This window comes from Phocoena phocoena, chromosome X (assembly GCF_963924675.1).
Source record: "Phocoena phocoena chromosome X, mPhoPho1.1, whole genome shotgun sequence".
Taxonomy (NCBI): domain Eukaryota; kingdom Metazoa; phylum Chordata; class Mammalia; order Artiodactyla; family Phocoenidae; genus Phocoena; species Phocoena phocoena.
In genome coordinates, this window is record NC_089240.1 from 15,318,933 (window position 1) to 15,332,707 (window position 13,775).

General features: G+C 39.4%; 1 protein-coding gene and 1 pseudogene across 1 annotated transcript in view; both read left to right on the top strand.

Moving 5' to 3' along the window:
* Nucleotides 1-13,775, top strand: part of CDKL5 (cyclin dependent kinase like 5) — a 126,070-nt gene that overhangs the window by 60,997 nt on the left and 51,298 nt on the right. Inside the window, exon 4 of the mRNA XM_065901255.1 lies at nucleotides 3,783-3,919. Coding sequence (XP_065757327.1) covers nucleotides 3,783-3,919 — 137 coding nt within the window. The remainder of the gene's footprint in view (nucleotides 1-3,782; nucleotides 3,920-13,775) is intronic.
* On the top strand, nucleotides 9,594-10,058 carry LOC136142691 (dynein light chain roadblock-type 1 pseudogene; annotated as a pseudogene).

Below are 13,775 nucleotides of genomic sequence, written 5' to 3' on the forward strand. Positions count from 1 at the left end.
CACCTTTAAAAAACTGGCTCACTCAGCAGCTTTGCTACTTTCTGAACCTCTGAGGAGAGAAGCATTTGTAAGTGGAATGTTCATTCCTTTTCCCGATCATCTGATCATTTAGTGCCACAATTTTCATTATAAAGTACAGGGGGTAGGCCAGGAACCTTAAAAGTACTCAGAGGAGCAAAATGATAGGATTTCCAAATAATGAGGAGTGTGCATTTTGCTTGCACTTAGGGAATTAATAACTTCACTTTCTACCTGTTCCCATTCATTACAATATTAGGGCCGAAGTGCTTACCTCAACTTTTAACAACTATGACTGACATAAATTACAGGAGCCTTCATTTCCTAAACAGGATGAGCTGCTCAAATGAGGTGGTTTTGGCTCTGCATGCAAAGTGATTTTGTGAGCTTCTTTTTGAAGATTCGTTTCCCTTTTTCTCTCTAGCCATTGTTTAGCAAAGTCAGTATAGATTCAAATGATATAAATTCAATGAGGTTTGGGCTCATAATCAATGAAATTTTAATGAAGAGAAATCATGGATTATTAGATTTGGAAAAGGCCCTGGGACTTTTTAGGGTACACGTGTGGGTGCAGAGGAGTGCCCATTTAGTTATTTTATGAATGAAAAGTTAAATGGCTTGCCCAAAATCACATGTTACAGTGTTAGCTGGTTAAAAGGGTCCAAAATCTAGGTCTCCCAGATCCTACTCCAACGTTCCTTCTACGATAGCCATTCTGCTTTGGCCATTTGGCTTTATCTGTTAGCAAGGTGAAACTACCACAAGTTGCTAATGATACAAAGCTCCCTTTTTTCAGTGCCAAGAATTCGCCAAGCTTTTGATTAGAAAAGGTATTCCAACTTTATTTACCTTTGACTTTGTTGCACCATTTATTTGTAACCAGCTCCAGCATAGCTTAGGGATGTTCTAATGACCGAATATATATGTGTTCTTGACTCTTGGTGCAATCGGTTTTCTGGAGCCTCCATTTTTTATAATCACATATTGTAGAAGACTATCGGGGCAGAGGTGAATAGGGGAAAATAAATTCAGTTTGTCTTAACTGTCTGAAAAGCTGCCCTTTCAAAGTTCTGGAGAGAGAAGATTGAAAGCAGTGTCCTCAAAACTGAGAGGGCAAAGTGCCTATTGTTTGCTATCACATTGCTACTTCCCATGTTTTAAGGGAATAAGAGCTAGCCACATATGGGCAAGGATTTCCTCATGACACCAGTGAAGGCATTCGTGTAGGAAGTATTTATTGATCCCCTCTGTGCCGGGTCCGGTCCTAGGTGGTTGGGTGTTTGTTGTTGAACAGCAAGAAGAACTTAGACCTGTCCTCCTAGAGCTCTCGGATTAGCATGGGGATGGAGGCTTGCTTTGGTTTAGTGATCAAGTGACGTTTAAACTGCAGCCTGAAGGAGCCGTCCCTGTAAAGAGTCTGGTAGTATAATGAGAGTTCTCGGCAGAGGGAACAAGCTCAAAGGCCCTAAGGTTGAAAAATAAAGTTTGGGGCTATTTTGGGAACCGAAAGACTAACGTGAGGGAGGGAGAGAAGGGCATGAGATGGGGATGGAAATGCAGACAAGGATCAGGTCATGAGTAGCATAGTTGTCTCTTGCTGAATTACTTCCTTATTAGAAGTAATTTTATTTGCTTCATATTGAGATCTGTGTGGCAGATCTTAGAGACAGGTGGATTTTAGGTTGATTACCCTAACCTTGGGAGTAACGCAGATGGGACCGCAGAGAAGCAGGTTAACCTTCTTCATAAGACTGAAGACTTTTAGCTTCCCTAGATTTAGCAGTTCTGACAGTTACAAAATACTACTTCTCTGGTCCAGCCCCAATGTGCAGAACAGCTGGACATTTATCCCCCCCCCCCACAAGCCTTCTCAGCCACTTCGGGAAGTCCCCTAATCATGTCACACACATTGCCCCTACTGCCAGGTGGCCCCCCTGTTTCATGCTCTGACATGGGCCCTGTGAGTACCCAGTTCCCAGTTGACCCCCCTGATGTGGGCTGGGCTGGTTTACTGCCTATGCTACTGTCAGCCTTTGCTACTGCTGCTTCCTGCCTTCTGATAGGTAGTACCTCTCTCCTTTCCTAATCTGTGCTCCAGCATTCTCCAACAGTTTTCTTGAAGTAGGGAGAATATTTCCCTTGTGTAACCATTTCACAAAGGAGTGTTGACTTTGTTGTCTGTTTGTTACAGATATTCTGGGGCTACTCCAAAGCCCATGGTTTTGTTATAGTCTCTTTTCTTTAAACTCAGTTTGAATGGGGATTAGGGGAATTCCCTGGCGGTCCAGTAGTTAGGACTTGGCGCTTTCACTGCCGGGCCCGGGTTCAATCCCTGGTCTGGGAACTAAGATCCCGCACTACGAGGTGCGACCGTAATCTGAGAAGTACTCCTGGTACTGCATTTAGGATCTCCCCTCCCCCTTTGGCCCCATTTAGGTTCTTTTCTCTTGTGTATCTTGCTTAGGAAACATTTCTTCCTTGAAGGCATCTTCATCTTTCTCCTCCCTGTCCCCAAACTATTTTCTACCTTCCCAGACATGCCTGAACTTGAGGGTTACACAGCTTAGACTTTCAAGCTAGGATTCTGACCATTACTCAAAACCTTGGGGCCAAATGTATTCTAGAATTCATAACTTTTAGATTTTAGAATGGAAATATGGCATGTCACTTTAGCATCCTGTAATCAGGTATTATTTCTACAGCACAATATATGAATATTCATACTAAGTAGGATAAACAAAGATTGTCAGTGGTATCGTATTAGTTCAGGATTTGCCTCTAAAGAGATTTGCCGTAAAGTTAGAAAAAGTATTCAATTTTTAGACTGATTTTTTTTTTTTTTTTTTTTTGGTTTTTGGAATGCGGATAAGGGATTATGAACCTATGTCGTTCCTTGTATATACATATGTAAACATGATGGTTAGAATTTCCTGGTTAAATCTAAAGCTATTATAAAAACTCCTTTAACATGAAATATTGCCTTCTCTGCTCCCATGCCAATTGATCCATTAGAGTTAATGTGATTTCTGTCCTTCCTCTGTGTCTGTGGGGGTTATCATGAGTGGAGTTGATGATACGAAAGGGTGTATTGGCTCAGCATAAGTTCTCCATCCCAGTACAGCTACACTACATGGGATGGACAGACGGACGTGCCAAAGGAGGACAGCAGGAACATGCAGCAGCCGCTGTTCAAAGAGAAGATCAGACACCCTTAGAGTTCCCTGCAACTTGACTGTGACCTGCATTGTGCATGCCTGGCATATGACCTCTGCTTACAGAGGTGACTCACATGCAGCCTGGGGAATAAAATGCTCTTTTAAACCAAAGCTTCAGGCCAAACTTTAAAATACCAACTGCTACAGATGTTGCATAAAGGCTCCTCTGCACGCTGATGTGGTTAATTCCTTTTTACCCTTTTAAACTACTTCTTCCTCAGTATGTAGTGTTAGAGTTAAAATGACAGTGCATTTATATGTCGTATCTATAAGTCTGTTTTACATATGTACTTTGCAGTAAGGAGTATAAGAAAATACAAGCAGAAAATTAGGTTCATGCTGGTCAAGTAAGCCTTTTCTTCTTTAAGTTTCTTTTTCTTGATCCTTTCAACAAGAAAATGTGATATTGAATATTCCATCCTTGGACTTCTTATGCAGAAGTACTTAAAGTGGAAAGTGAAATTGGTGTGTTTTCAGTGTTCTTAGAATTTTTTGAATAGTGGTTTGAAAGCTTTAATTTTACCCTATTCACCATTGTTTACATTCTAGAAAATGAAGAAGTCAAGGAAACGACTTTACGAGAGCTTAAAATGCTTCGTACTCTCAAGCAGGAAAACATTGTGGAGTTAAAGGAAGCCTTTCGTCGGAGGGGGAAATTGTACTTGGTGTTTGAGTATGTTGAAAAAGTAAGTCACTAACTGACGCAATAGAGATTTGCCTCATTCTTTTATTTAGGGCTGTTTCTGAAACTATTAAAGTATTATTATCTAGTATGATTTGTCATTGTGCTCGTAATCTGACTTTAAAAATGACAGTAGTACCCATAATCATTAGAAGTCCTGAAAATATACTGAAGGATTTTGTACAATTTAACTGTAGAGAGATAATCTTAAATTTAAACAATGTATTGGTTTGGCTTCTGAAGTCTTAGACTCTATCTTCACCAAGTAATTTTTAGACTTGGTTTATTTTAATTAAACCTAAGCAAGGCCTCTGAGGGAGAGGCACGTAAATTGTCAGTGATGACAGGCATAGGATGGGTGTCTGAATCAGACCTAGAGTGGCTAATGAGTGGGCTCATGAAGCAGCCTTTTGTGAATTGCCAGTGCCGTGGCTTTATCTGAGGGAAGAAGATGTGCCAGGAGCCATAAGGTAAAGCTTGAGGAGGTAGATGAGACCACAAGTAAGGAATTAGAAGCATGGGAGAAAAGCAAAAAATCACACATTGTTCAAGTTGTCTCTGTAATTGCTTCAATTTTTTTTTTTAATTGTTAACTCGTAGTGACAGTTTTAATCATATGACCTAAGGGCAAATGTCCGATACAGTGAACATATTGTGTGCCTAGGAATTTCTTGGACAGCAGATGGCTTATTACAGGTGGTTATTGTCAAGAACTAAGTGCCTTAACAAGAGTAGAATAAACTGGAGTCAGACAGAACTTTTAGAGGTTTCCTTCGTGAGTAAAGGTGGATCCTCCTGAATTCCTGTTATTTAAAGAAGATTAAGACTGGAGAGGTTTATCTTTGCCTTAGTCAATTCCCAGGTGCTTTTTATGTCATAAATGACCGAGTATCACCACCAGCACCATCATCATGAAATGGAAAGTAGTGTTGCCAAGATGGGTGACCAGTAATGTGGCTTTTTAATTAATTCAACCATTACAGCTTATTTTTCTAATTAATATATATATAGTGATTTCATTACAAGCAAAACTTGAAAAAATATTACAAGGCTCTTTGTTGTTTTAAAACACTGTTTTATGTTTCTTTTCAAAAATCTATTTAAAGGCTTCTTTTTCTGTGTCAGTTTACGTGTTTTCCTAAGGGGCACTTCCCACCAAAATAAAACTGAAGTTTGATATTTAAAAAAAAGTTATAAAAAAGGATTGCTGTAAAAGCAGATGCTTACTTTTTAGTTGTCAAAAATAATCATGCAGTTTGCAGTTTTCACTGCCAAATAATAAAATTCTGACAGATCTATTTCAGTTATCTTTTTTATTTCTGTTCTACTCATGGTGATTGTTCATGGTTAATAGCAATTTCATATGAAAAATGGAGAAATTACCTCTGTGTATCAGACACTATGTAATGTCTGCAATCTCTGCTGGTAAGTGGCAGAGCTGCTACCAGAACTCCAGTCCTCTGACCTGCAAGCCTGGGATTCTTGTGCTGGCCTTATAGTTTTTCAGTGCAAGGTGACCATCACCCTCCCATCAGTGGCGATGCCTAATGATTGACAATGAGTCTCCAGAGGGCAAGGAGAAAGATACTCTTAGGGGTAGGGGGTTGTAACAGAGACGCAGGATTACAGTGGCTTAAACAAAATAGAAGTTTCTCTCTCAGGTACAAATACAAAGGTAGGCGGGTATGGTAACTCTGCTCCACAGCCATAGGAGATCCAGGTTGCTTCTGCCTTTCTGCTCTACCACCCCTGAAATTTGTCCTCAAGGTCAAGGTGGAGCTCCAGCTATCACATCCCATTGGCCAGGACTTAGTTGCATGGCCACACTAGCTGCAAGGCAGAAAGAAAATGTACTCTTCATTCTGGACACTTAGGCATCCACTTACAAGTTGTATTACTCTAGTAAGGGAAGAATGGATATTGGGGGACATTCTTCTCTATAACTCAGGAATTTAGAGTTTAATATGAAATGAGACATACAATTTATGTTCTTTATTACAAAGCCCTCTTATTCCTCCTGTGCATTTGGGACTTCCTGTGCATTTGTTGATTGAAAAAGACAATCTGAGTGGAGAATCACTAAAAAATGATGCATATATACTTTAAACATTTTGTTTTAACTTAAAACATATCAATATACATTCACTTTCCACACTCTCTTTAGAGGCAGGGTCAAGGCCTTTTGAGTATTGATCTTCTGGTTGGAATTCTGATGGGTTTTCTTACATACATCCTACCCATAATGTATCAATGATATCCTGTGTCAGTTTCTTTAAAGTGAAGTGAAAACCTAAAAACATTGCAAAGGAATGGCAAGTAAACAGTTTATTGCAATATATTATCGTGCACGTTGGGATGGAGGAAAGCAGAAAGAGCTGAGGAAGCAGGGGCAGGACTATTTCAGCTGAGAATCTTTGAGAGTAGCATAGGATAAGGGTACAAAATTGTGCGCTTCAGAGATGACTGGCCTGAGTTTAAGCCAAACTCCATTATTTACCAGCTGTGTGGTCCTGGCACTGTCCTTGGCTTCTCTCCATGATGATTCCTGACTCGTGGCCCTGGCGATCGTGGGAAAATATCCAGTTTCTTGGATCCAGATCCTTGGGCCTCCCTTTACCCAGCACCACCCCCGCCCAGCCTGGACGCATTGACCCAATCGTTTCCTAGGACACGCCCTCCTCACCTCCTTTGGACCTGCGCCCTGTCCTGGACCAGGAGTTGGCCTCATTCCCCATCAGCTTCCAAGGTCTGACCCTGGCCTCTACAACCCTGAAGCGGGCTAACCTGACACATAGCTGTGGCTGACAGGGTCTTGGTGCTCCGGCCAGGTGTCAGGCCTGAGCTCTGAGGTGGGAGAGCCGAGTTCAGGACATTGGACCACCAGAGCCCTCCTGGCCCCACATAATATCAGTCAGCAAGAGCTCTCCCAGAGATCTCTGTCTCAATGCTAAGACCCAGCTCCACTCAACGACCAGTAAGCTACAGTGCTGGACACCCCATGCCAAACAACTAGCAAGACAGGAACACAACCCCACCCATTAGCAGAGAGGCTACCTAAAATCATAATAAGTTCACAGACACCCCAAAACACACCACCAGACACGGTCCTGCCCACCAGAAAGACAAGATCCAGCCTCATCCACCAGAACATAGGCACCAGTTCCCTCCATCAGGAAGCCTACACAACCCACTGAACCAGCCTTACCCACTGGGGGCAGACACCAAAAACAGTGGGAACTACGAACCTGGAGACTGTGAAGAGGATACCCCAAACACAGTAAGTTAAGCAAAATTAGAAGACAGAGAAATACGCAGCAGATGAAGGAACAAGGGAAAAACCCACCAGACCAAACAAATGAAGAGGAAATAGGCAGTCTACCTGAAAAAGAATTCAGAGGAATGATTGTAAACATGTTACAAAATCTGGGAAATATAATGGAGAAAATACAAGAAACGTTTAACAAGGACCTAGAGAAACTAAACACCAAACAAACAATGATGAACAACACAATAAATGAAATTAAAAATTGTCTAGAAGGAATCAATAGCAGGATAACTGAGGCAGAAGAACGGATAAGTGACCTGGAAGATAAAATTAGTGGAAATAACTACTGCAGAGCAGAATAAAGAAAAAAGAATGAAAAGAATTGAGGACAGTCTCAGAGACCTGTGGGACAACATTAAATGCACCAACATTTGAATTATAGGGGTTCCAGAAGAAGAAGAGAAAAAGAAAGGGACTGAGAAAATATTTGAAGAGATTATAGTTGAAAACATTCCTAATATGGGAAAGGAAATAGTTAATCAAGTCCAGGAAGCACAGAGAGTCCCATACAGGATAAATCCAAGGAGAAACATGCCAAGACACATATTAATCAAACTATCAAAAATTAAATACAAGGAAAAAATATTAAAAGCAGCAAGGGAAAAACAACAAATAACATACAAGGGAATCCTCATAAGGTTAACAGCTGAACTTTCAGCAAAAACTCTGCAATCCAGAAGGGAGGGGCAGGACCTATTTAAAGTGATGAAAGGGAAAAACCTACAACCAAGATTACTCTACCCAGCAAGGAACTCATTCAGAGTCAAGAAAGAAATTAAAACCTCTACAGACAAGCAAAAGCTGAGAAAATTCAGCACCACCAAACCAGCTTTACGACAAATGCTAAAGGAACTTCTCTAGGCAGGAAACACAAGAGAAGGAAAAGACCTACAATAACAAACCCCAAACAATTAAGAAAATGGTAATAGGAGCATACATATCAATAATTACCTTAAATGTAAATGGATTAAATGCTCCAACCAAATGACATAGACTGGCTGAATGGATACAAAAACAAGACCCGTATATATGCAGTCAACAAGAGACCCACTTCAGACCTAGGGACACATACAGACTGAAAGTGAGAGGATGGAAAAAGATATTCCATTCAAATGGAAATCAAAAGAAAGCTGGAGTAGCAATTCTCATATCAGACAAAATAGATTTTAAAATAAAGACTATTAGAAGAGACAAAGAAGGACACTGCATAATGATCAAGGGGTCAATCCAAGAAAAAGATATAACAATTGTAAATATTTATGCAGCCAACATAGTCACACCTCGGGCAAATGCTAACAGCCATAAAAGGGGAAATCGAAAGTAACACAGTTATAGTAGGGGACTTAAACACCCCACTTTCACCAGTGGACAGATCATCCAAAATGAAAATAAATAAGGAAACCCAAGCTTTAAATGAAATATTAAACAAGATGGACTTAATTGATATTTATAGGGCATTCCATCCAAAAACAACAGAATACACATTCTTCTCAAGTGCTCATGGAACATTCTCCAGGATAGAGCATATCTTGGGTCACAAATCAAGCCTTGGTAAATTTAAGAAAATTAAAATCGTATCAAGTATCTTTTCTGACCACAACGCTATGAGACTAGATATCAGTTACAGGAAAAAGAGTGTAAAAAATACAAACACGTGGAGGCTAAGCAATATGCTACTAAATAGCCAAGAGATCACTGAAGAAATCAAAGAGGAGATTGAAAAATACCTTGAAACAAACGACAATGAAAACACGACGACCCAAAACCTGTGGGATGCAGCAAAAACAGTTCTAAGAGGGAAGTTTATAGCAATACAAGCCTACCTCAAGAAACAAAAAAAATCTCAAACAACCTAACCTTATACCTAAAGCAATCAGAGAAGGAAGTACAAAAATACCCCAAAGTTAGCAGAAGGAAAGAAATCATAAAGATCAGATCAGAAATAAATGAAAAATGAATGAAGGAAACGATCACAAAGATCAATAAAACTAAAAGCTGGTTCTTTGAGAAGATAAACAACGTTGATAAACCATTGGCCCGACTCATCAAGAAAAAAAGGGAGAAGACTCAAATCAAGCGAATTAGAAATGAAAAAGGAGAAGTAACAGCTGACACTGCAGAAATACAAAGAATCATGGGAGATTACTACAAGCAACTATATGCCAATAAAATGGACAACCTGGGAGAAATGGACAGTTTCTTAGAAAAGTACAACCTTCCAAGACTGAACCAGGAAGAAATAGAAAATATGAACAGACCAGTCACAAGTAAGGAAATTGAAACTGTGATTAAAAATCTTCCAACAGGGACTGAGCTGAGGGCTGGTGATGTGGAGCTACTGGATCGGTCCAAGATGGTAGAGGTGGAGGAGACACTGAAGCGACTTCAGAACCAGAAGTGCATGCAGGGAATCATCGTGGTGGACACAGAAGGCATTCCCATCAAGAGCACCATGGACAGTCCCAACACCACACAGTACACCAACCTCATGCACAACTTCATCTAGAAGACCCGGAGCACCGTGCGTGAAATTGACCCCCAGAATGACCTCACCTTCCTTCGAATTCGCTCCAAGAAAAATGAAATTATGGTTGCACCCTATAAAGACTATTTCCTGATTGTGATTGAGAACCAACCAAATAAGCCGCTCTGTTGGCTCCCTGCGTCATTCCTTAATTTAATGCCCCTCAAGAATAATGGCGTTAATCATGTCAACTGGCTGGCATATGGAAGTCACCTTAGAGCCCTCTCAGACCAATCTGGCTGCAGCTCCACCTACCCCACCAAAGTCAACCCTCTTCTGGCCAGTCGCACCTGATTTTCCAGGAGGAAAATCACATCCAGGTTTATGGAGCAAGAGACTGTGAGAAGCCCACACACCCTGTTTCCTTCTGACTTTGAGTTCACTTTGTTGCCCTTGAAAAAGGCTGTTTTTCTTTAACTAAAAATAACCAAAACACTTAAAAAAAAAATCTTCCAACAAACAAAAACCAAGGAACAGATAGCTTCACAGGTGAATTCTGTCAAACATTGAGAGAAGAGCTAACACCTAACCTTCTGAAACTCTTCCAAAATATAGCAGAGGGAGGAACACTCCCAAACTCATTCTACGAGGCCACCATCACCCTGATCACAAAAACAGGCAAAGATGTCACAAAAAAGAAAAGTACAGACCAATATCACTGATGAACATAGATGCAAAAATCCTCAACAAAATGTTAGCAAACAGAATCCAACAGCACATTAAAAGGATCATACACCATGATCAAGTGGGGTTTATCCCAGGAATGCAAGGATTCTTCAATATATGAAGTCAATGAATATGATACACCATACTAACAAACTGAAGGATAAAATCCATATGATAATCTCATTAGATGCAGAAAAACCTTTCGACAAAATTCAACACTCACTTACAATAAAAACCCTCCAGAAAGTAGGCACAGAGGGAACTTACCTCAACAAAATAAAGGCCATATATGACAAACCCACAGCCAACATCGTTCTCAGTGGTGAAAAACTGAAACCATTTCCTCTAAGATCAGGAACAAGACAAGGTTGCCCACTCTCACCACTATTATTCAACATAGTTTTGGAAGTTTTAGGCACAGCAATCAGAGAAGAAAAAAATCCAAATCGGAAAAGAAAAAGTAAAACTGTCACTGCAGATGATATGATAGTATACGCAGAGAATCCTAAAGATGCTACCAGAAAACTACTAGAATTAATCAATGAATTTGTTAAAGTAGCAGGATACAAAATTAGTGCACAGAAATCTCTTGCATTCCTATACACTAATGATGAAAAATCTGAAAGAGAAATTAAGGAAACACTCCCATTTACCATTGCAACAAAAAGAATGAAATACCCAGGAACAAACCTACCTAAGGAGACAGAAGACCTGTATGCAGAAAACTACAAGACACTGATGAAAGAAATTAAAGATGATACAAACAGATGGAGAGATATACCATGTTCTTGGATTGTAAGCATCAACATTGTGAAAATGACTATACTACCCAAAGCAATCTACAGATGCAGTGCAATCCCTATCAAACTACCAATGGCACTTTTCACAGAACTGGAACAAAAAATTTCACAATTTTTATAGAAACACAAAAGACCCCGAATAGACAAAGCAATCTTGAGAAAGAAAAGACTATACTACAAAGCTACAGTAATCAAGACAGTATGGTACTGTCACAAAAACAGAAATATAGATCAATGAAACAGGGTAGAAAGCCAGAGATAAACCCATGCACATGTGGTCACCTTATCTTTGATAAAGGAGGCAAGAATATACAATGGAGAAAAGACAGCTTCTTCAATAAGTGGTGCTAGGAAAACTGGACAGCTACATGTAGAAGAATGAAATTAGAACACTTCCCAACACCATACACAAAAATAAACTCAAAATGGATTAAAGACCTACATGTAAGGCCAGCCACTATAGAACTCTTAGAGGAAAACATAGGCAGAACACTCTATGACATAAACCACAGCAAGATTCTTTTTGACACACCTCCCAGAGAAATGGAAGTAAAAATAAACAAATGGGACCTAGTGAAACTTCAAAGCTTTTGCACAGCAAAGGAAACCATAAACAAGACGAAAAGACAACCCTCAGAGTGGGAGAAAATATTTGCCAATGAAGCAGCTGACAAAGGATTAATCTCCAAAATATACAAGCAGCTCATGCAGCTCAATATCAAAAAAACAACCCAATCCAAAAATAGGCAGAAGACCTAAAGAGACATTTATCCAAAGAAGATATACAGATTGCCAACAAACACATCAAAAGCTGCTCAATATCACTAATCATTAGAGAAATGCAAATCAAAACTACAGTGAGATATCACCTCACACCGGTCAGAATGGCCATCATCAAAAAATCTACAAAGAATAAGTGCTGGAGAGGGTGTGGAGAAAAGGGAACCCTCTTGCACTGTTAGTGGGAATGTAAATTGATGCAGCCACTATGGAGAACAGTATGGAGGTTCCTTAAAAGACGAAAAATAGAAATACCATACAACCCAGCAATCCCACTACTGGGAATATACCCTGAGAAAACCATAATTCAAAGCGTCATGGACCACAATGTTCATTGCAGCACTGTTTACAATAGCCAGGGCATGGAAGCACCCTAAGTGTCCATCGACAGATGAAGGGATAAAGAAGATGTGGTAACATATATATAATGGAATATTACTCAGCCATAAAAAGAAACGAAATTGAGCTATTTGTAGTGAGGTGGATGGACCTAGAGTCTGTCATACAGAGTGAAGTAAGTCAGAAAGAGAAAAACAAATACTGTATGCTAACACATATGTATGGAATCGAAAAAAAATGGTTCTGATGAACTGAGGGGCAGGACAGGAATAAAGAAAGACAGAGACGTAGAGAATGGACTTGAGGACACGGGGAGTGGGAAGGGTAATCTGGGACGAAGTGAGAGAGTGGCATGGACAAATATACACTACCAAACGTAAAATAGATAGCTAGTGGGAAGCAGCCACATAGCACAGGGAGATCAGCTCGGTGCTTTGTGACCACCTAGAGGGGTGGGATAGGGAGGGTGGCAGGAAGACGCAAGAGGGAGGGGATATGAGGATATATGTATACGTATAGCTGATTCACTTCGTTATTACAGCAGAAACTAACACAACACTGTAAAGCAATTATACTCCAATAAAGATGTTAAAAAACAAAAAAAATTGCAAAGTAGTTTCAGTGAAGAATCTGTACCACACCACCGTCCCTTGCCAGTGTTTTATAGTTGTTGCACTCACAGTCGATTAGATAGCATTATGTGTGGTAGCTTTCCTTTATTACGTCTTTTCAAAGTATTAAACTTCATTTTCTTGTAAACAGCAAATCTCTTTTTTAAAAACATTATTTCATTGGTTTATATGACATTTAATTATATTAAAATAACAAGGGCATCTGTTATAAATACATATGGGAGTATTATAAACACCTGATTGTTTATATGAATACAACTTGACTGGTGGAAACAACATTGTAAAGTTGTAGTAGAGCAGCAACTTTTTGGTCTTAGGACTCCATTTACAGTCTTAACATTATTGGGAACCCTAAGAGCTTTGTATTTATGTGAGTTTTATCTATTAATGTTTATCATATTAGAAGTCAAAACTGAGCAATATAAAAATATTAATTCATTTAAAAATAATAATAGACCCATTACATGTTAACATAAATGCCTGTGTATCAGTCATTCTTTCAAGTAAAAATGGTGTACCCGAAGAAAAATGACTAGTTCAGTTTATAACTCTGTTACCCAAGTGCTTTTCCCCATGACAGCTATCGTATTTTGATATGCAGCAGAAGTGCTTTATGCGTATTCCTCATTTTATCATGTAGATTCCTAAAAAGACATGTACTCAAGAACTGAAATTTAATAAAAGTAATAATTTTTACTGCTTCATCAAAAACATCCTTTACTAAAATTGGCCTTTTTTTTTTTTTTTTTTTTTTAACTGTAAGGTTATGGCATTGAAGAATCCAATGCCTTGAT